This window comes from Carcharhinus amblyrhynchos, unplaced genomic scaffold, assembly GCF_965287045.1.
Source record: "Carcharhinus amblyrhynchos unplaced genomic scaffold, sCarAmb.v2.hapA scaffold_89, whole genome shotgun sequence".
NCBI classification, from domain to species: Eukaryota; Metazoa; Chordata; class Chondrichthyes; order Carcharhiniformes; family Carcharhinidae; genus Carcharhinus; species Carcharhinus amblyrhynchos.
Genome location: NW_027649829.1, coordinates 395234 through 415987, shown reverse-complemented (window position 1 = coordinate 415987; position 20754 = coordinate 395234). Strand labels below are relative to the sequence as shown.

The 20754-nt window shown below is 48.7% G+C and overlaps 1 protein-coding gene across 1 annotated transcript; it reads left to right on the top strand.

Moving 5' to 3' along the window:
* Nucleotides 1–5672: 5672 nt before the first annotated feature.
* On the top strand, nt 5673–20201 carry LOC145338021 (CD276 antigen-like). The gene is made up of 5 exons (XM_080182792.1): nt 5673–5793; nt 15373–15430; nt 16190–16531; nt 16772–17194; nt 19815–20201. The coding sequence occupies exons 1-5, from the start codon at nt 5716–5718 to the stop codon at nt 19916–19918; spliced, it is 1005 nt and encodes a 334-aa protein (XP_080038918.1). The 5' UTR covers nt 5673–5715; the 3' UTR covers nt 19919–20201.
* The last annotated feature ends 553 nt before the right edge of the window (nt 20202–20754 follow it).

Sequence of the window (20754 nt, the reverse complement as noted above, 5' to 3'; positions counted from 1 at the left end):
CCACAGACAGCCGTCGGCGAAGTTCCTCACGTGGACCGTGTCTGCCGTCTTAAAGATTCTATCCAATCTCTGACCTCATGGTCCCTTTTCTGGGCTTGTTTTAACTCAACTTTGACAGCCAAATTTGGGAATGTTGTGCTAAGGCGAGTCTGAAGGCATCGGATTATCATCAGATCCATGAAAAGGAGTTCCTTCTCCTGTTGGAAGACTGTGGAAATTCGGCATGTCTGCTACGACTCTCACTAACTTTTACAAATGCCATAGGAAACATCCTTTCTGGCTGTATCACAGCTTGGTATGGCTCCTGCTCTGACCAAGACCACACTAATCTACAAAGAGTCACGAACAAAGCCCAATATATCTCACAAACCACCCCCCTTCCACTGACTGTGTCTACATTTTCCACTGCCTCAGCAAAGCAGCCAGCATAATTAAGGACCCCACACACCCTGGACATTCTCTCTTCCATCTTCTGTCAGGAAATAATACCAAAGTCTGAGGTCACGGACCAACCGACTCAAGAACAGCTTCTTCCCTGCTGCCATCAGACTTTTGAATGGAGCTACCTTGCATTGAGTTGATCTTTCTCTACACCCGAGCTATGACTGTAATACTACATTCAGCACTTCTTTCCTTTTCTATGAACGATATGCTTTGTCTGTATAGTGCAAGAAACAATACTTTTCACTGTATACTAGTAATAAATGTAGTCCACAGGGATCAGTGCTGGGACCACAGGTCTTCACAATACATATTAATGATTTCAAGGAAGGAACAGAGTGTACTGAGGCCAAATTTGCAGGTGATACAAAGGGAGAGGGAAGGCAGGTGGTAAGGAGGATATAAATAGATTCCAGAGAAATAGTGATAGGTTATAGGAGTGGACTGAAAATAAGCAAATGGAATTCAATTTGGGAAAAGCTGAGATTGTTAATTTTGGAAGAATAAGATGGATTTTAAATGGAGACTGCAGAAAGCTGAAGCACAAAGAGAAATGGGGGTCCTTGTTCCTGAAGCTAGCAGGTAATAGGGAAGCCAAATGTCACACTGGTTTTTATTTCAAGGGGAGTGAAGTATTAAAGAGGTGTTGCTGCAACTGCACAAGGTTCTAGTCAGGCCACATTTACTGTGGGCAGTTTTGGTCCCCTTATTTAAGAAAAGATATATTATCATTGGAGGCAGCACAAAGGATGTTTACGAGGATGATCATGGCTAAAGAGGGACTGGCATATGAGAAAAGAATAAACAGGTTGGGTCTGTACTCCATGGAGTTCAGAAGAATGAGAGGTGATATGATTGAAACATTAAGATTCTGAGGCGGTTAGACAGGGTAAATGATGGGAGGATGTTTCCACTCATGGCAGAGTGTAGGACCAGAGGGCAGAGTTGCAGAATGAGGGGCTCACTGCAGACGGATTTGAGGAATTTTTCTGTGATTTTTCACTGTTGACAGGAGAAGCCAGCACCTGATAAGGCCAAACAGCCAGCAATCATTGGCCTGATCTGGGGCAACCAACCACTGGCTTGATGAGGAGAAATTGGAGGGAAAAGGGGAGTGTGCTGAGGGGGAGGGGGCCAACTCTGGCTGACATCTGATTGGGACCTGGTGTTTGATTGGTCAGCAATTTCTGAGACCCTCCCCCCACCGCGAGCAGAAACCCAGAAGGAAAAAGTTCAAATTTGAAAAGTGGGTTGGGAGGTGGAAGGTCAAAGTCAATGGCCAACTTCCCAAAGTTGAGTTTGAGGAGGGTGAGAGGACAAGGAGGAGAACAAGTTTCCTTTCGCTTCTGTTCCCACTGCCACATTCTTCAATAAAACCTCCCAAAGCCACAACCTCCAGCCTCCTCTAGAAGGACAAGGGCAGCAGGAACATGGGGAACACCATCACCTCCAAGTTCCCCTCCCAGTCTCTCACACACCGTCCCCACTTGGAGATATATCGGCCGTTCCTTCATCGTCACTGGGTCAAAATCCTGGAGCTCCCTCCCTAACGGCACCGTGGGAGCACCTTCACCACACGGGACTGAAACTCTTCAAGAAGAAACCCCATCACCACCTTCTCAAGGGACATCTTCACATATCAGTTTTCACTGTGAAGGTTTATTTTGACGAGGTGAAATCTCAAGTGATACATTTTGGGAATTCCTGTCTGGAAGGCGCTAGACAAATGCAGCTCCGATTTTCAAATTTGTTCCACGGTTCCCTGCAACACCATCAGCTGGTCACCTGGTGGCGCTGTTGGTTGGACAGAGCGCCATCTGCTGCCGGGACCCGTTTAATACAGAAGCCAGACTCTGGGTTTATCTGTGTGAACCCCTTTAATACAGGAGCCAGACTCTGGGTTTATCTGTGTGAACCCCTTTAATACAGGAGCCAGACTCTGGGTTTATCTGTGTGAACCCCTTTAATACAGGAGCCAGACTCTGGGTTTATCTGTGTGAACCCCTTTAATACAGGAGCCAGACTCTGGGTTTATCTGTGTGAGATTTGTGTGTGAGATATCTGTGTGAATCTGTCCTCATAAGTACAGGATATGGTGTTCGACTCATAGATCGACAGTTCCGATGCGCCACAGCGAAAAACCGCACCGATCTCCTCAGAAGGCAAACATGGGACACAGTGGACAGAGTACCCTTCGTCGTCCAGTACTTCCCCGGAGCGGAGAAGCTACGACATCTTCTCCGGAGTCTTCAACGTATCAGTGATGAAGACGAACATCTCGCCAGGGCTATCCCCACACCCCCACTTCTTGCCTTCAGACAACCACACAACCTCAAACAGACCATTGTTCACAGCAAACTACCCAGTCTTCAGGAGAACAGTGACCACAATTCCACACAACCCTGCCACAGCAACCTCTGCAAGACATGCCGGATCATCGACATGGATACCATCATCACACGTGAGAATACCATCCACCAGGTACATGGTAAATACTCTTGCAACTCGGCCAACATTGTCTACCTGATACGTTGCAAGAAAGGATGTCCCGAAGCATGGTACATTGGGGAGACCATGCAGACGCTACGACAACGGATGAATGAACATCGCTCGACAGTCACCAGGCAAGACTGTTCCCTTCCTGTTGGCGAACACTTCAGTGGTCACGGGCATTCAGCCTCTGACCTTCGGGTAAGCATTCTCCAAGGCGGCCTTCACGACACACGACAGCGCAGTGTCGCTGAACAGAGACTGATAGCCAAGTTCCGCACACATGAGGACGGTCTCAACAGGGATCTTGGGTTCATGTCGCACTATCTGTAACCCCCGTGACTTGCCTGGGTTTGCAAAACCTCACTTACTGTACTGTCTGGAGACAATACACATCTCTTTAAACTGTGATCAGTGCTCCTTCCACTCACATTATCAGCCACTTCAGGTCTTGAACAGCAGGTTAGGTGTAAGGATTCGCATTTTAATCAGTAATCTCTAAACTGTGCTTTATACGCTCTGTCTGAGGCCAGAACTCTCCATTCACCTGACGAAGGGGCCAACCCGAAAGCTTGTGAGTATATTATCAAATAAATAGGTTGGACTAAAACCTGGTGTTGTCAGACTTTTTACTGTGTGAACCCCTTTAATACAGGAGCCAGACTCTGGGTTTATCTGTGTGAACCACTTTAATACAGGAGCCAGACTCTGGGTTTATCTGTCTGAACCCCTTTAATACAGGAGCCAGACTCTGGGTTTATCTGTGTGAACTCCTTTAATATAGGAGCCGGACTCTGGGTTTATCTGTCTGAACCCCTTTAATACAGGAGCCGGACTCTGGGTTTATCTGTCTGAACCCCTTTAATACAGGAGCCAGACTCTGGGTTTATCTGTGTGAACCCCTTTAATACAGGAGCCAGACCCTGGGTTTATCTGATGGTTTATTTGAAGCCATGTGGTGCTGTCAATCTTGAGCCAGTATTAGGGGGTCTGATTGATTCCGGATTAGAGAACCAAACTGTGAATATTAATTTTCAAGCTGCCACTGAAGGGTTGATGATGAAACTAGTTTCCTGACCGAATCCTCCCAGTAAACTTGATAATGTGGGTGCTGCTGATGGAGTTCATTCATTCAAACTGCAGGAAGCTGCAGAATGGGGCTGAGGGCAGAGCCTGGACTCTCCCATTCACAGTGGGGGGAGTGAGGATTAATGTCCCAGCCTCTGTCAGGAAAAACCAGGTTAAAAGCTGCTTTTCCCCTGAAGGGATTGGAGTGAAACAACAATCCGAGTGTCGGCTCCCGGGAAACTGTTCAGCCCACACCCGGGGAGAGGGAGGAGAGAACGGGGATGGTCAGCACCCCCCCTCTCTGTGTGAATGAACCCAGGTTTCCCCGCCCCCCCGCTGAAGTTTGAAATTGTTCTCTAACGGGTAAACGTGCCTCTTTTCCTCCTCAGTGGAGAATCTGATGTTTTCTGACCCTCCTGTTGTCAGTGTGGAGTCTCCGAGCTGATCCCTGTGTGGGGAATGGATGGAAAGGAGCTGCAGGTACTGTCAGTGTCTCAGAGCCGGGGGGGAAAGGGGGGGATCTGGGGGAAACTTTCCTCCATCCTCACCCCCATTCAGCTCCTTATCCGGAGGAATGGATGGAAAGGAGCTGCAGGGACTGTCAGTAAAAACAGGAGCGGGGGGGGGGGGGGCTGAGGGGAGAAATGGAGGGAGAGGGGAGAGTTGATGGGGAGAGAGGGGAAGGGGTGGCGGCAGTGAAGAGGCAGCTGGAGCGGCTCCTGATGATTTAGAGCCATTGAAAAATAAATGAAGAAAATTGCAGTGCCTTTGATTGATAAGAAGATGTAGAATCTGATTGACTCGCCCTCTGACTCTTTATCCAGTAGGAAAGTTGTGTAAATTCCCGGCTCAGAATTAAAATTTAAAATTCAATGTCATAGGGATCATAGAATCCCTACAGTGCAGAAAGAGGCCATTTGGCCCATCGAGTCTGCACCGACCACAATCCCACCCAGGCTCTACCCCCATATCCCTGTACATTTAACCCGCCAATGCCTCTAATCTACACATCCCTGGACACTAAGGGGCAATTTAGCATGGCCAATCAACCTAACCCGCACATCTTTGGAGTGTGGAAACAGGAGTACCCAGAGGAAACCCACGCAGACACGGGGAAAATGTGCAGACTCCATACAGACAGTGGCCCAAGCTGGGAATCGAACCCAGGTCCCTGGAGCTGTGAAGCAGCAGTGCTAATCACTGTGCTACCGTGCCACCCATTTCTCTTTTTAGCTCCAATTTAGAGCAACTGAAATATGTTCCGTTTTAACCTAAAAACTACAGACACTGATAATGTAGTTATATCTTTCTCTTCTGTTCCCACTGCCACATTCTTCAATAAAACCTCCCAAAGCCACAACCTCCAGCCTCCTCTAGAAGGACAAGGGCAGCAGGAACATGGGGAACACCATCACCTCCAAGTTCCCCTCCCAGTCCCCACTTGGAGATATATCGGCCGCTCCTTCGCAGCCACTGGGTTAAAATCCTGGAGCTCCCTCCCTAACGGCACCGTGGGAGCACCTTCACCACACGGGACTGAAACTGTTCAAGAAGAAGCCCCATCCCCACCTTGGACACTGAAACAAGACCAACAGCAACTAAATGGAATGATCAATGTATCCTGGGCACTGACATCAACTCAATCACAACAACGAGGAATGTCCGTTTTTTTTTCTGAAGTGTGGATGTTATTAAACATTGTGAGTGTTGAGACACATGGACAGTAAAACATGTTCCAAATCACAGCAACACGAGGAGAGACCCCCGCAGCCAACAGTTCAATGTGTCTCAAAGGTAAGTTTCCGTTTTGTTTCCCTCATTTGAACGTTGTTCTAATATTAAAGAATGATCTGAGTTTTATAGTGGTTGATTTAACAATTATCACCTGTTTGAGGTGGAGATTGGTGGATAAATACTGCAAATAAACTCGTAACAACTCAGCGATTCTATTTCCAATAGTGGGTGTAGGATCCCTGAGAGATTCCTCAGTTTAATGTCTTTGAAATACAGACCCTCAGCACTGCAGTGGGATTGTTAGCATTTACTCTGAACTCCACTCAGAGGAGTGGGGTTCGAACCCACAAACTGCTGATTCTGGGGTGAGAATGTTAGCCATTGAGTCACGTCTGACATGTGGATTCCTGCAGCCTCTGCTACCTTGCATAAATACCCATTCTTCATGTGAGTGACAATGATGGTTTAATTTTACATGGTTGGATCCTTATTCAGGGTAAGTGAGGGTTGGAATATTTGACCTGCTGTCTTTGAGCTGTTTCTGTGACTACATTCGCCTTGTAGGATGTATTCACACTGGGGGGGGGGCTGCCATGCCCTGGGAGGGTGGGCCCTGAGGGGGTTGCCGTGCCGTGGGAGGGTGGGCCCTGGGGGGGAGGTGGTGCTGCCGTGCTATTCTAGCCTGACATTTCTGATAAACAGTTGAGTCTGTTTCTGACTTTCTCCTTTGTGAGAGTTTGCTGTGATTACATTATTGCATTATTTTCTACCTTGCAGCTGTGACTAGACTTCCAAAGATGTATTTTATTGACCTTAAATCGCTCATGGTGGAAACCATAGAGTCCCTACAGTTCAATAGGAGCCATTTGACCCATCGAGCCTGCACCGACTACAATCCCAGCCAGGCCCTACCCCCGTAACCCCCATGGTTTTACCCTGCTAATCCCCTGACACAAAGGAGTTATTTAACAGAGTAAATCAACCGAACCTGCACATGTTTGGGATGTGGAGGAAACCCACACAATGTGGGGAGAAACTGCAATCTCCACACAAGTCACCGGGTCCCTGGCGCTGTGAGGCAGCTATACTAAGCACTGTACCAGCTATGCAGGGTGCTATGAAAATCAACAGGGTGCCATTTTAAATTGAATATACCCCTGAAATACTGAGCTATTTCACCTGATGGTGCTAATAGAATCATAGCCTACAGTGTGGAAAGAGGCCAATCAGCCCATCGAGTCTGCACTGACTACGATCCCACCCAGGCTCTATCCTCATATCCTGACACATTTACCTGCTAATCCCTCTAACGTACACATGTTGAGACACAAAGAGTCAATTTTAGCATAGCCAATTAACCTAACCTGCACATCTTTGGACTGTGGGAGGAAACCCATGCAGACACGGGGAGAATGTGCAAACTCCATACAGACGTTGACCCAAGCCGGGAATCGAACCCGGGTCCCTGGAGCTGTGAAGCAGCAGTGCTAACCACTGTGCTACTGTGCTGCCTCTTGATCAGTTTGTATTCACCACGTCAGCTCGATAACATCACCATTTGCTGCCGGGACCCCTTTAATACAGGAGCCAGACTCTGGGTTTATCTGTGTGAACCCCTTTAATACAGGAGCCAGACTCTGGGTTTATCTGTGTGAACCCCTTTAATACAGGAGCCAGACTCTGGGTTTATCTGTCTGAACCCCTTTAATCCAGGAGCCAGACTCTGGGTTTATCTGTGTGAACCCCTTTAATACAGGAGCCAGACTCTGGGTTTATCTGATATTTCATTCTGTTTATTTTTAATTTATTCTATATTGTTTAATCCCTGTGGCGCTGCCAATCTGACACTGAAAACGGATTTTTTTTTAATAAACTTTATTCCAATCCAATCAAGTTAAATTAAACCCAATTCAGAGTCCCAACAAGTTGGGACATTCCCGATCGAAGCTGACAAGACAGGGCTCTCACCTCCTGTCTTGGGCTTGATCTACATGATCCAAGCTGACTGGAGTAGGTGTAGTTCCTCCTCCATGGCTTGATCTAATTTGCATCTTAGCCAAAAGGCCGAGACGCCGCTTTAAAAAATTGCTTCAAATGAAGCTGAAATGTAACCTAATGACTTCAACCAAGTGCAGCATGTCGATACTACACTTGATCTTAGCCAAAAGGCCTGACACTGAAAACGGATTACCCTGACCTTCCTTACCCCAGCTTTGTGGTTTGCAGTGATATGTGTGGGTGTTATTACCTTTACTGATCCCGTTTTGAGTAACGGGAAACTTCCCGCTGAGGAGCGAGCCTGGACTGTACCATTGTGAGACACACGGGGGGGGAGTGAGGATTAATGTCCCAACCTCTGTCAGGAAAAACCGGGTTAAAAGCTGCTTTTCCCCTGAAGGGATTGGAGTGAAACAACAATCCGAGTGTCGGCTCCCGGGAAACTGTTCAGCCCACACCCGGGGAGAGGGAGGAGAGAGCGGGGATGGTCAGCACCCCCCCCTCTGTCTGTGTGAATAAACGCAGGTTTCCCCCCCCCGCTGAAGTTTGAGATGGTCCTGCGCTGCCCTTTGCTGTTACAGATTGTGCTGTAACGGGAAAGTCCCTCTTTCCCGCTCAGTGGAGAATCTGACCCTTTCTGTCCCTCCTGTTGTCAGTGTGGAGTCTCCGAGCTGATCCCTGTGTGGGGAATGGATGGAAAGGAGCTGCAGGTACTGTCAGTGTCTCAGAGCCGGGGGGGGAAAGGGGGGGATCTGGGGGAAACTTTCCTCCATCCTCACCCCCATTCAGCTCCTTATCCGGGGGAATGGATGGAAAGGAGCTGCAGGGACTGTCAGCAGGGTCTAGAGGGACAGCAATGGGTGGGTGGAGAATGTAAGGGTGGGGGCACCGGGGGAATGGGGTGGGGGCAATGGGAAATGGATGGAAAAAGAGTGGTGATGGTTGGAGGATGAGATCAGTGTCTGTCTCTTATTCCCTGGACTGGGAGGATGATTCTATTTACATTTTACTTCAAGCAGAAACAGACCGGTTCAGCAAGCTGCCTGGTTTTTACACTGTGGACAGCAACTGCTTTTATTTGCGTTTCATAAGAACATAAGAAATAGGAGCAGGAGTCGGCCATCCAGCCCTTCGAGCCTGCCCCGCCATTCAATAAGATCGTGGCTGATCTGTCGTGGCTCAGTTCCACTTTCCCGCTTTCTCCCCATAACCCTTAATCCCCTCTCTTATCAAAAACCCATCAACCCGCTTCTTAAAAATATTTAGCGAGGCAGCTAACCAGGGCAATAGGTTGCGATTGATTCAGTTCAGTTCCTTTCAATGGTCATGCTTTGTAAATAGTGAATAAGACTCTGCCTCATACTTCTCGATAACAGATTGCGATTATCAGCCATTTATTGTTAAGAATCCCTAGCCTTAAAAATCTCTCTTTTTAAAAATTCCCCATGTTGCCAAGTACCTCATGATTTCCAATTTTCCTCACAGCATGGTGGGTGTACCTACACCTCAGGGACTGCAGCAGGTTCAAGAACATAAGAACATAAGAAATAGGAGCAGGAGTAGGCCATCTAGCCCTTCGAGCCTGCCCCGCCATTCAATAAGATCATGGCTGATCTGTCGTGGCTCAGTTCCATTTTCCCGCCCTCTCCCCATAACCCTTAATCCCCTCTCTTATCAAAAACCCATCAACCCGCTTCTTAATGTCCTTTAGAGGATGAGAAAGGGGACCTAGTGGTAGGGGATGGGGATATGGCTAAGGTCTTGAATAACTTTTTTGTTTCTGTCTTCACGGAGGAGGACGTGAATAATTTGCCGGGTGTTAGCGATGGAAAGGTGGTAGGACTGGAGGGTCTTAATGACATTACTGTTACTAGAGAGGTGGTGCTTGACAGACTGGAGGGGCTGATTGTGGACAAGTCCCCAGGACCGGATGGAATGCATCCGAGGGTTCTGAAAGAAATGGCGGAGGTTATAGTGGATGCCTTGGTGGTTATTTTCCAGACATCGCTGGATTCCGGGGAAGTGCCGGAAGATTGGAAAAAGGCTAATGTTACACCGTTGTTTAAGAAGGGTGCCAGGCAAAAGGCGGGGAATTATAGGCCGGTTAGTTTAATGTCTGTGGTAGGTAAAATGTTAGAATCCGTCATTAAGGAGGAAATTGCGAGGCATCTTGAAGGGAATTGCTTGATAGAGCAGACGCAACACGGTTTCATTAAAGGGAAGTCGTGTCTGACAAATTTACTGGAGTTCTATGAGGTTGTGTCTAGGGCAGTGGATAGAGGAGAGCCGGTGGATGTGGTCTTTCTGGATTTTCAGAAGGCGTTTGACAAGGTACCTCACAAGAGGTTATTGCAGAAGGTCAGGGGACATGGAGTTGGGGGTAGGGTGTTAGCGTAGATAGAGGATCGGTTGTCAAATAGGAGGCAGAGAGTGGGGGTCAATGGGTGCTATTTGGATTGGCGGTTGGTGACTAGTGGAGTGCCCCAGGGGTCGGTGCTGGGGCCTCAGCTATTTGCCATTTACATAGATGATCTGGAGGAGGGAACCAGGTGTATGGTGTCGAAATTTGCTGATGACACCAAGATTGGTGGAACGGCAAATTGCGCGGAGGGTGTGGAGAGTCTGCAGAAGGATCTAGATAGGCTGGGTGAATGGGCCAGGAACTGGCAAATGGAATTTAATGTTGGCAAGTGCGAGGTGGTCCACTTTGGTAGGAATAATGGTAGGAAGGATTATTACTTACGTGGCGAAAAACTGCAGCAGGTGACGGTGCAGAGGGACCTCGGGGTCCTTGTGCATGAGTCGCAAAAACCCAGCTTGCAGGTGCAGCAGGTGGTCAGGAAGGTGAATGGGATGCTGGCCTTCATAGCGAGGGGGATTGAATATAAAAGTAGGGAGGTCTTGCTGCGGCTATATAGGGCATTGGTGAGGCCGCAGCTGGAGTACTGTGTGCAGTTTTGGGCGCCGTACTTACGCAAGGATATTTTGGCCTTGGAGGGAGTGCAGAGGAGGTTTACGAGGCTGATGCCGGAGTTGAGGGGGTTGAGCTATGAGGAGAGGCTGAATAAACTAGGCTTGTACTCGTTAGAGTTTAGAAAAATGAGGGGAGATCTCATTGAGACGTATAAGATGATGAATGGGATGGATAGGATAGAGGTGGAGAGACTCTTCCCGCTCAGAAAGGACAGTAGGACTAGGGGGCACAGCCTCAAGATAAAGGGGGGGCGGTTTAGAACGGAGTTGAGGAAGAATTTCTTCACTCAAAGGGTGGTGAATCTCTTTGAATTCTCTGCCCGTTGAAGTGGTGGAGGCTGCCTCGCTAAATATTTTTAAGAAGCGGGTTGATGGGTTTTTGATAAGAGAGGGGATTAAGGGCTATGGGGAGAGGGCGGGAGTGTGGAACTGAGCCACGACAGATCAGCCATGATCTTATTGAATGGCGGGGCAGGCTGGAAGGGCTAGATGACCTACTCCTGCTCCTATTTCTTATGTTCTTATGTACTACCTGCTGACTGGGCGAATGGGCCAGGAAATGGCAAATGGAATTTAATGTTGGCAAGTGTGAGGTGGTCCACTTTGGTCGGAAGAATGGTAGGAAGGACTATTACTTACGTGGCGAAAAACTGCAGCAGGCGACGGTGCAGAGGGACCTCGGGGTCCTTGTGCATGAGTCGCAAAAACCCAGCCTGCAGGTGCAGCAGGTGGTCAGGAAGGCGAATGGGATGCTGGCCTTCATAGCGAAGGGGATTGAATATAAAAGTAGAGAGGTCTTGCTGCAGCTGTATAGGGCATTGGTGAGGCCGCAGCTGGAGTACTGTGTGCAGTTTTGGGCGCCGCACCTGCGCAAGGATATTTTGGCCTTGGAGGGAGTGCAGAGGAGGTTTACTAGGCTGATACCGGAGTTGAGGGGGTTGAGCTATGAGGAGAGGCTGAATAAACTAGGCTTGTACTCGTTAGAGTTTAGAAGAATGAGGGGAGATCTCATTGAGACGTATAAGATGATGAATGGGATGGATAGGATAGAGGTGGAGAGACTCTTCCCGCTCAAAAAAGACAGTAGGACTAGGGGGCACAGCCTCAAGATAAAGGGGGGGCGGTTTAGAACGGAGTTGAGGAGGAACTTCTTCACTCAAAGGGTGGTGAATATCTGGAATTCTCTGCCCGTTGAAGTGGTGGAGGCTGCCTCGCTAAATATTTTTAAGAAGCGGGTTGATGGGTTTTTGATAAGAGAGGGGATTAAGGGTTATGGGGAGAGGGCGGGAAAGTGGAACTGAGCCACGACAGATCAGCCATGATCTTATTGAATGGCGGGGCAGGCTCGAAGGGCCAGATGGCTACTCCTGCTCCTATTTCTTATGTTCTTATGTTCTTATGACTCACTGCGGTAATCAGTTACATTCCCAACCCTCACTGCAAAAAAATAGCCAGTGACAGTTTCTGTGATTCAGAGCATCCATCTCAATTTTACAGCAGTAGACAGGGTGAAGAAACCATGGTCAACATATCCAGAAACCTCACCAACTACAACCTTGGCATCAGATCTCAATTCCCTCAGCCCATTGAATTCATTTCAGAGTTAACATAAAGTCTCATCATAGAGATATTGAGCAGAATTTTACATGAATGATTCTAAGTGCCCAGCGAGTGTGAAAATGAGAGAGTTCCTGATCTGTTTCTTGGGTGAGTTTTCACGCCCAATCTTCGAGGAAAGAAAATGGTTTGTTACTTGCTGCTGCTGCAGGCACTGGGTTGGGCTTAATTCGGCAGCTGGCCTGCAGAGGGAGCTACTGCGCATGTGCAGACCTCTGATTCTGCACATGCACAAGTTGAACAGCAGGGGTCTGACAGACAGAGGGCTGTCAGGCTGCTGCTGCTGCAGGCAACTGAAACAAACCCCACCCCCTAATTCGCAATCATGGGGACCCGCGGCTGATCATAAGCCCCACAACACTCAAATGCAGACCTCGCTGCCCAGACTGATCATGTCCTCTTCTCCTGACCCAATAGCAATGCACAGTGCGCAACAGCCCCCTCCCTCCCTGATCAGGCCCTGCCCCTGGCTATGCACCCATTGGCTCCACCTCTGCACCATAGGCCCTGCACCTGATCCCATCTCCATAGTCTCCGCTCCTTAGCACTGGCTGGGGGACAGTAGCTGGTGAGCATTGCCATGTTGGCGGTGCCAATGTGCCAGGGTGGCACTACCAGGCTGCCACTGCCCAAGGAGAGAACCTTGCCCAGCAAGGCCACAAAGGCAAGTACATGCAAATAAATATTACCATAATTTATCCAACCCACGCCCATTTCCGGTGAGAGGCTGACCCCGCCAGAAATCCACATCTCATAAACTCGTGAGAGCTGAGAAATTGGGTGTGATCCTGATTTTTCAGCTCCTGTGCGATTTTACCGGCTCGTTCTGCCTATCGATGGGCAGGGCGTGCTGGTAAAATCCCAGCTACTGTCTCAAAACACATAACAGAGCAATAATTTCTATTTAATACTGTAATTACATTTCAATTACAAAAAAGTCCAGTGGGATATTCTGGAACGAAGTCAGACAAACGCCCAGCGCGGCGCTCCCTCAGCGCTGACCCTCTGACGGCGCGGTGCGGCGCCCCCTCGGTGCTGACCCTCTGACGGTGCGGCTCTCCCTCAGCGCTGACCCTCTGACGGTGCGGCTCTCCCTCAGCGCTGACCCTCTGACGGTGCAGCGCAGCGCTCCCTCGGCGCTGACCCTCTGACGGTGCGGCGCTCCCTCGGCGCTGACCCTCTGACGGTGCGGTGCGGCGCTCCCTCAGTGCTGACCCTCTGACGGTGCGGCTCTCCCTCAGCGCTGACCCTCTGACGGTGCAGCGCAGCGCTCCCTCGGCGCTGACCCTCTGACGGTGCGGCGCTCCCTCGGCGCTGACCCTCTGACGGTGCGGTGCTGACCCTCTGATGGTGTGGTGCGGCGCCCCCTCGGCGCTGACCCTCTGACGGTGCGGCTCTCCCTCGGCGCTGACCCTCTGACGGTGCGGCGCTCCCTCGGCGCTGACCCTCTGACGGTGCGGCACTCCTTCAGTACTGACCCTCTGACGGCGCGGCGCTCCCTCGGCGCTGACCCTCTGACGGTGCTCCCTCGGCGCTCCCTGTAACGAGGATCCAGCCTTTGCCGCAAGAGCCATTGACACCACCTCGCAACACGTTACCCACCATCATCTCAGTGCTACCGCAGCTCAACGTGAGGGCAAAACAGCCGTCCAACAAGGCCTCTGGCGCAGGTGGAATCCTCACTGAGATATTAAATCCGGCAGAGAGATACTCTTCACAAGAATCCCCAATTTCATCCCACGTGCCAGGTTAAAATCCAACAGATTTATTTGTAGCAAATGCCACTGGCTTTTGGAACTGGCTGTTCCTTCTCGGGCAGCATGTCAGCAGATTTCAGAGATGCCTTAATTGTGGCCGTCTTCAGGAAAGGAGACGGGTCCGACTGTGGAAATTACAGAGGGATTTTCCTACTCTCCAGCATGGGAAAGGTCATTGCAACAATCCTCCTCAACGATTCCTCCCAGTGTCTGTACAGCTGCTCCCTGACCCTCAGTGTGGCTTCGCCTGTTAAGAGACACAATGGACATGATCTTCAGCACACGGCAAATCCAGGTAAAGTGCAGGGAGCAGCATCAATCTCCGTACATGGCCTTCTTCCATCTCACAAAGGCTTCCGATTCTGTCAACCGTGAGGGATTGTGGAACATCCTCCTCAAATCCGGCTTCCCACGGAAATACATCACCATTCTCCACCTGTTCCACAATGACATACACACAGTGATCCTCAGCAGTACTGACCCTCTGATAGAGTTAATGTTTCACATCAATCACCCTTCATTAAAACCAGAAAGAGGGAGAAACAAAGTTGTTTTTATTTGTAATAATATAATTTCATCTAAAATCTTGAAGACACATTACAAAACATGTCAGACTGTAAATCGCAGTGATATTCACATTCTCTCCAGAGATCTGACGATATCAGAAACATTTCTATATTTTTGTTACAGAGAGTACAATTCTTTTCAAACGATCGGTCATGTTGCACTTTGGGGCACTTCAATACTCACTAATAATGCAGCGCAGAGAGGCAGTTAACACCCACTGGGGAGAGCACTTTAGGATCTCTGTAACCAGGATCCAGTCTTTGACACAATGCCATTGACACCATCTTGGAACACACTACCCACCACCATCTCAGCACAACCCCAGCTCAACGTGAGGGCAAAAAAACCATCCGAAAGCTGAAAAACAGCAAGGCCTCTGGCGCAGGTGAAATCCTCACGGAAATATTAAATCCAGGCAGAGATACTCTTCACAAGAATCCACAATCTCATCCCACGTGCCATCCGACACGAGACTGGGATTAAACTCACAGTCTCGGGGTTTATAGATCTTTAACAGCGCTTCAGTGACTTGGCTGAAAGGCTTTACAAAGTGACCTTTCCCCATCGTGCCCTGGCAGCAGCTGTTCCAAGCTTGAATGTGTCTCTCAGCATGTAATCCTGGGCAAGGGGACAATTCTTTGCACTGGAAGTTTGAGGCAGTCCAATCATCAGTCTGAACAGTGGGTGAACCTGTTGTAAAGGGGGTCACTGTGTTTTCTTGTTGCAGGGACACAACTTCCACAGACTCCTGCTGCTGCTGCTGAGTGTTGTTGCTGCTGTTTCAGGTAAGAGCTGTGACTGCTGGAACATTTCAGCACTGATCACAGGGTGGGGGGATCAGGAATACATCTAGCTTTAAGGTGCTGTGTGTCCTGCCAGTGGAGCCATTGAGGGAGTGGACACGGTAGTTTCACATCACACACAATGATCATCAGAACTGAAAGGAAGGAAGTTAATGTTTTCACATTAACCCCTGTGATGTGAACAGTGGGATCTGGACACTGAGCAACACTCAGTGACACTGGGATGGGTGACTGGATAACACTGGGATGGGTGCCTGAGAGCCAGTGGGTCTCAGATGGGAATCGAAAGGGACTGGGATGAGATCCTGAGCTCTGGAATCAGGAGTCTGGGACTGTCCTGAGATCAGATCGACGTTAGTAAATCCGACCTTTACATTTCAGGGTCAGTTTTCAGCTCCTGAGTTCCACCTCACATTGTCCACCCCCCGACAGTCTGTGATTTTTCTCCCAAGGGGAGGTGACCAATATCCTGATGTGTTCTCCCAGCACGTGTACAAATGGAAAACATGTGATTCAAAGTGTTGTCCAGCTGCTCTGTGCTTACAAATATCCAGCACAAGCTGGTTTTAGTTAAAGGCTCTCAATGTCTGAGCTTTAACCTTCCCACACAAATGAAAGCAGTGAGGTACTGATCAGTGCTTCTTGTAAATCGAGCATCGCAGTGTAACCATGTGAAGCTTGGGATGTGATGTACCAGCAGGGAGGTTATATCTGTGGATAAATACTTCCAATCTTTTCCAGGTTTTTCACATTTCCCAGTTTCTGGGTTCCTTGGGAAGCAGGTTGTGCTGCCCTGTACCTACAAAGGGAATGTCCCAGTCTCAGATTTACTGGTAATCTGGGGAACTACCAAGGGTGATATCTTACACAGAGTGGTCAGTGGAAACGATGCTTTGACAGAACAAGATGCACAGTTCAGAAACAGAACAAAGCTGTTCAAAGATCAACTGGAACAAGGAAACTGGTCAGTTCTGCTCTCTGACCTCAGGGAATCAGACCGGAGCCAGTACGAGTGTTGGATCTCCAAGATTGATAAACAAATTCATTTGGAGAAAATTGATTCAGTCAATCTCTTTGTAACAGGTGAGAGGTTTCTATTTCAGATATTCCACATTTATGATACAGTGATGATATTAAAATGATTTAGAGTCTTTTGAACATTTCTGCAGTTGTTTCACTGGATAGACAGTGAGTAACATTGGAAGGTTTGAAATATTGTGTGATATTTTAACAAAGAATGATTGTGTGAGAGTGACTGGTGTGAGTCACTGTTACCTGTAATTGGTCCTTAAATTACCTGGAATTGTTATTTCTGTTCCTGAGTCTCACCTTCCTGTCCCTCAGATATGGAGTTCAACAAGGAGATTCTATCCATTTATAAATACTTCCAATCTTTTCCAGGTGACTCGCCTGTCCCAGTTTCTGGGTTCCTTGGGGAGCAGGTTGTGCTGCCCTGTACCTACAAGGGGAATGTTACCATCTCAGATTTACTGGGAATCTGGGGAACTACCAAGGGTGATATCTTACACAGAGTGGTCAATGGAAACGATGATTTGACGCAACAAGATCCACGGTTCAGAAACCGAACAAAGTTATTCAAAGATCAACTGGAACAAGGAAACTGGTCAGTCCTGCTCTCTGACCTCAGGGACTCAGACCAGAATGATTATCAGTGTCAGATTTACAAGAGGCTGGAGACAGGCTATTATTGGGAGCAATTTCATCTCGTCCATCTCTCTGTAACAGGTGAGAGATTTCTGTTTCAGGTTTTGTGTATTTAATCTCTAATTTTTATGGGTTCAGTCGTGCCGTGGTTATGTTACTAGATTAATAATCCCGAGACCTGGACTAATAATCCAGAGAATGTGAGTTCAAATCCCACTGTCTCAGTTTCAGAATTTAAATTCAGTTTATTTAATAAAAATCTGGAAATATAAAATTGGTCCCACTAAAAGTGCCCATGAAGCTATTGCATTATTATAAAACCCCACCTGGTTCACTAATCTTCTCCTTCTATGACAGTCCCTCAGGGTTGAGAATGACTTGCTTCTCCTGCAGAGAGGTGGGTTCTGCAGCTGGCTGAATAGCCCAATCCTGGAGCCGCAGATTCTGCCCCGGGTTTGGTAGCTGGTGGTTGATGAGATGGGTGGGTGGGTGGCTCGCTCTGGGTTCTGTGCTCTATTCCCAATGTTTACACTTGTCCTCTGCGTGCTCTACTCACTGACACTCGAGGTGATTGGTGCCTTCACAGATGTGTTGTCTCCAGTTAAGATCAGTGATTTGCACGTGTCAATGGGGATGTTACATTTATTTAGGGAGGTTTTCAGAGTGTCCTTGTAGCTTTTTCTCTGTGTGCCCTATTGCTTACCATTGCAGAGCTCAGAGCACTCGTTTCAGCAGGTCTTGTGTCGGGCGTGCGGACAATGTGGCCTGTCCATCGCAGCAGTGTGACCAATGCCTGAATACTGGGGATATCAGCCTGGGAGGCGATTTTCACATTGATTCGCCTATCCTGCCAGTGGATTTGCAGGGTTTTGCAGAGGCAGTGTTGGTGATATCTCTCCAGGGATTTGAGGTGTCTGCTGTGCATTGTCCATGTTTCTGATGCATACAGGAGGGTGCACTGTAACCATGAGCTGGATTGGAGGTCTCAGGCTTCGAACACTCTGTTGCTCGGATGTCTGAAGGCTGCACTGGCACATTGGAGTTGATGCTGGATTTCATTGTCGATATCTGCTCGTGCCGGAGGAGATGTGGGAAATGATCCACATTGTCCAGGGGCTCACTGTGGATCCTGATGGTTGGGGGGTGGGGGCAGTTTAATACAGGAAGAGCGGGTTGGTAGAGAACCTGTGTTTTCCAGATGTTTAGTCTGAGGTCCGTTCTCTTATATGCCTCAGTGAATGTGTTGACGGTGGTTTGTAGCTCGGCCTCTTGGTTGTGGCTCTGCAGACACTAGAGGTGTCGGAGTTTGAACAGTTTCCTGCTTCGTTCCACTCCAGCGGGAAGCTTCAAGGTGATGGGATGGAGTGTTGCTGTGAGGAATATGTTGGTGCAGTGATGCAGTCCTGTTTGATCCCAGTTTGTGGACGTATTGGGTGTGTGGTGGCTCCACTGGTGAGGATCACAGTTTGCATTATCATTGTGGAACAGGTGGAGAATGGTGACGAATTTCCGTGCGAAGCCGGATTTGAGGAGGATGTTCCACAATCCCTCACAGTTGACAGAATCGGAAGCCTTTGTGAGATGGAAGAAGGCCATGTACGGCGATTGATGCTGCTCCCTGCACTTTACCTGGATTTGCCGCGTGCTGAAGATCATGTTCATTGTGTCTCTTAACAGGCGAAGCCACACTGAGGGTCAGGGAGCAGCTGTACAGACACTGGGAGGAATCGTTGAGGAGGATTGTTGCAATGACCTTTCCCACGGTGGAGAGTAGGAAAATCCCTCTGTAATTTCCACAGTCGGACCCGTCTGCTTTCCTGAAGATGGTGTTTGTCTTCGGAGCGCCTTCCCCACCCAGCGCGCATTTCTAAATGTTTGTTCCCCTCCCGACTCGAACACTGACATCACTGAAGAGAATCAGCTTGTCTCCTTTTGGGATGTGGGACAGCGATTGGTCAAGGCTGGAGTGGACTCTTTCCTTTGTCTTGTCCCTTAAGTCTAGGGTTGGGGTGGAGGCACAGACGGCTGTGATGAGCTGTTTCTGGGGCAGAGTGAGCCATAAAGTCATGAGGTGTTTCCTCCCCCGGTGGGTCTATTGAGACGTCTGACCCATCTGTTTTTATGGCAAAGCCAACGCCGTAGAGACAACATTCTTCTTTCGGAAGAAGGTATATCCACCACCTTGGTCTTTTAGCTGGCCTTCCCCTGCCCGTCGTGTCTCGCTCAGGGCAGACATGTCAATGTTACGGTGCCGGATGTTCCATCTCATCCTGAGATTTTCCACCGGATTTTAGTTTGAGGTTCTTGTTCTATTTTAGTGGAGTGTTGGGGTTTAAGGGGGAGTGAAGAGGTTGGGGGGGTGGTGCTGGGGGGGGGGAGCGCGGTGGTGAGGGGCGTGGTGGTGGTGGGGGTTGCAGGGGGGTGGTGCAGTGGGGGGGCTATTGCTGCTCAATGACCAGTTATCTCTATTGGAAAGCATGTATCGATCACATTATGGGGCAGTGTGTGTGTGCAAGGAGCTGTGGAGCGGCCTGGTGTGTGTGAGATTATTGGTAACTCACCTCACACATCCCTCCAGGACTAGAATTAACCAGGGATCTGTTTGTACTGGGGATGGTTCTGAAACACTCGATGCTGAAAGTCTCTGCTGTTAGTTTTGTGAGTGTGTCTCAGTCTGTTAATGGCTTCATTCTGTCTCTAGGTCCTGAACCCTCTACTAGAACAAGAGTTGGATTGGGAATCGGAATTCTTGTTGCTATTTTTGTTGTTGCTGGAATTGGAATTTATATATTCCGAAAGTGCTAACGACGGTGAGTTCCAGAATGTTCCACTGTTTCCATTGAATCCTGTTTTTGGTTTATAATGTTTGTTCAATGTTGCTGAACTCTAGAACTGTCCATTTACTGAGCTGTGAGGATGCTTCAATCCACCCTATCATTGAGCAGCGTTAACCAGTCACTTCCAGCTTGTTATCCTCTCGCCGCTGAACAGTCCCCGTGGATTGGAAAGGAGCAAATATTATCCCACTGGGAGAACCAGTGGATGAGGAATGTATCTGGAATTTCAGAAGGTATTTGATAAGGTGCCACACAACAGGTTGTTCCACAAGATACAGGCTCAGGGGACTGGGGGTAATATAGCATGGATTGAGGACTGGTTAATGGACAGAAACAGAGGAGGAACAAATGGGTGATTTTTGGTTGGTGGGATGTAACTGGTGCTGCAGGGATCAGTGCTGGAGTCTCAGATATTCACAATCCCTATCAGTGACTTTGATCAGGGGAGAGAGTGCGATATGTCCAAGTTTACTGATGATAGAAAGTGGGAGAGTAAGCTGTGAGGAGGACACTGAGGCTGCAAACAGATCTTGGCCAGTTCAGTAATTGGGAAATAATGGGTACAATAAGAAGTCACACAACAGCAGATTAAAATCCAACAGGTTTATTTGGAATCACGAGCTTTCGGAGTGCTGCTCCTTCATCAGGTGAGTGGCGATATCCACAATCTTCTTGGAGATCCTCTCCACTTTGAGCCAGCAGTTTGCAGTGTCGGTGGTAGCTGTGGAACTGGTGTGTACCACTGACACTGCACAGCACCGGCTGGAGAGAACCTCCCACACCAGTCCAACACCAGCATCCCCA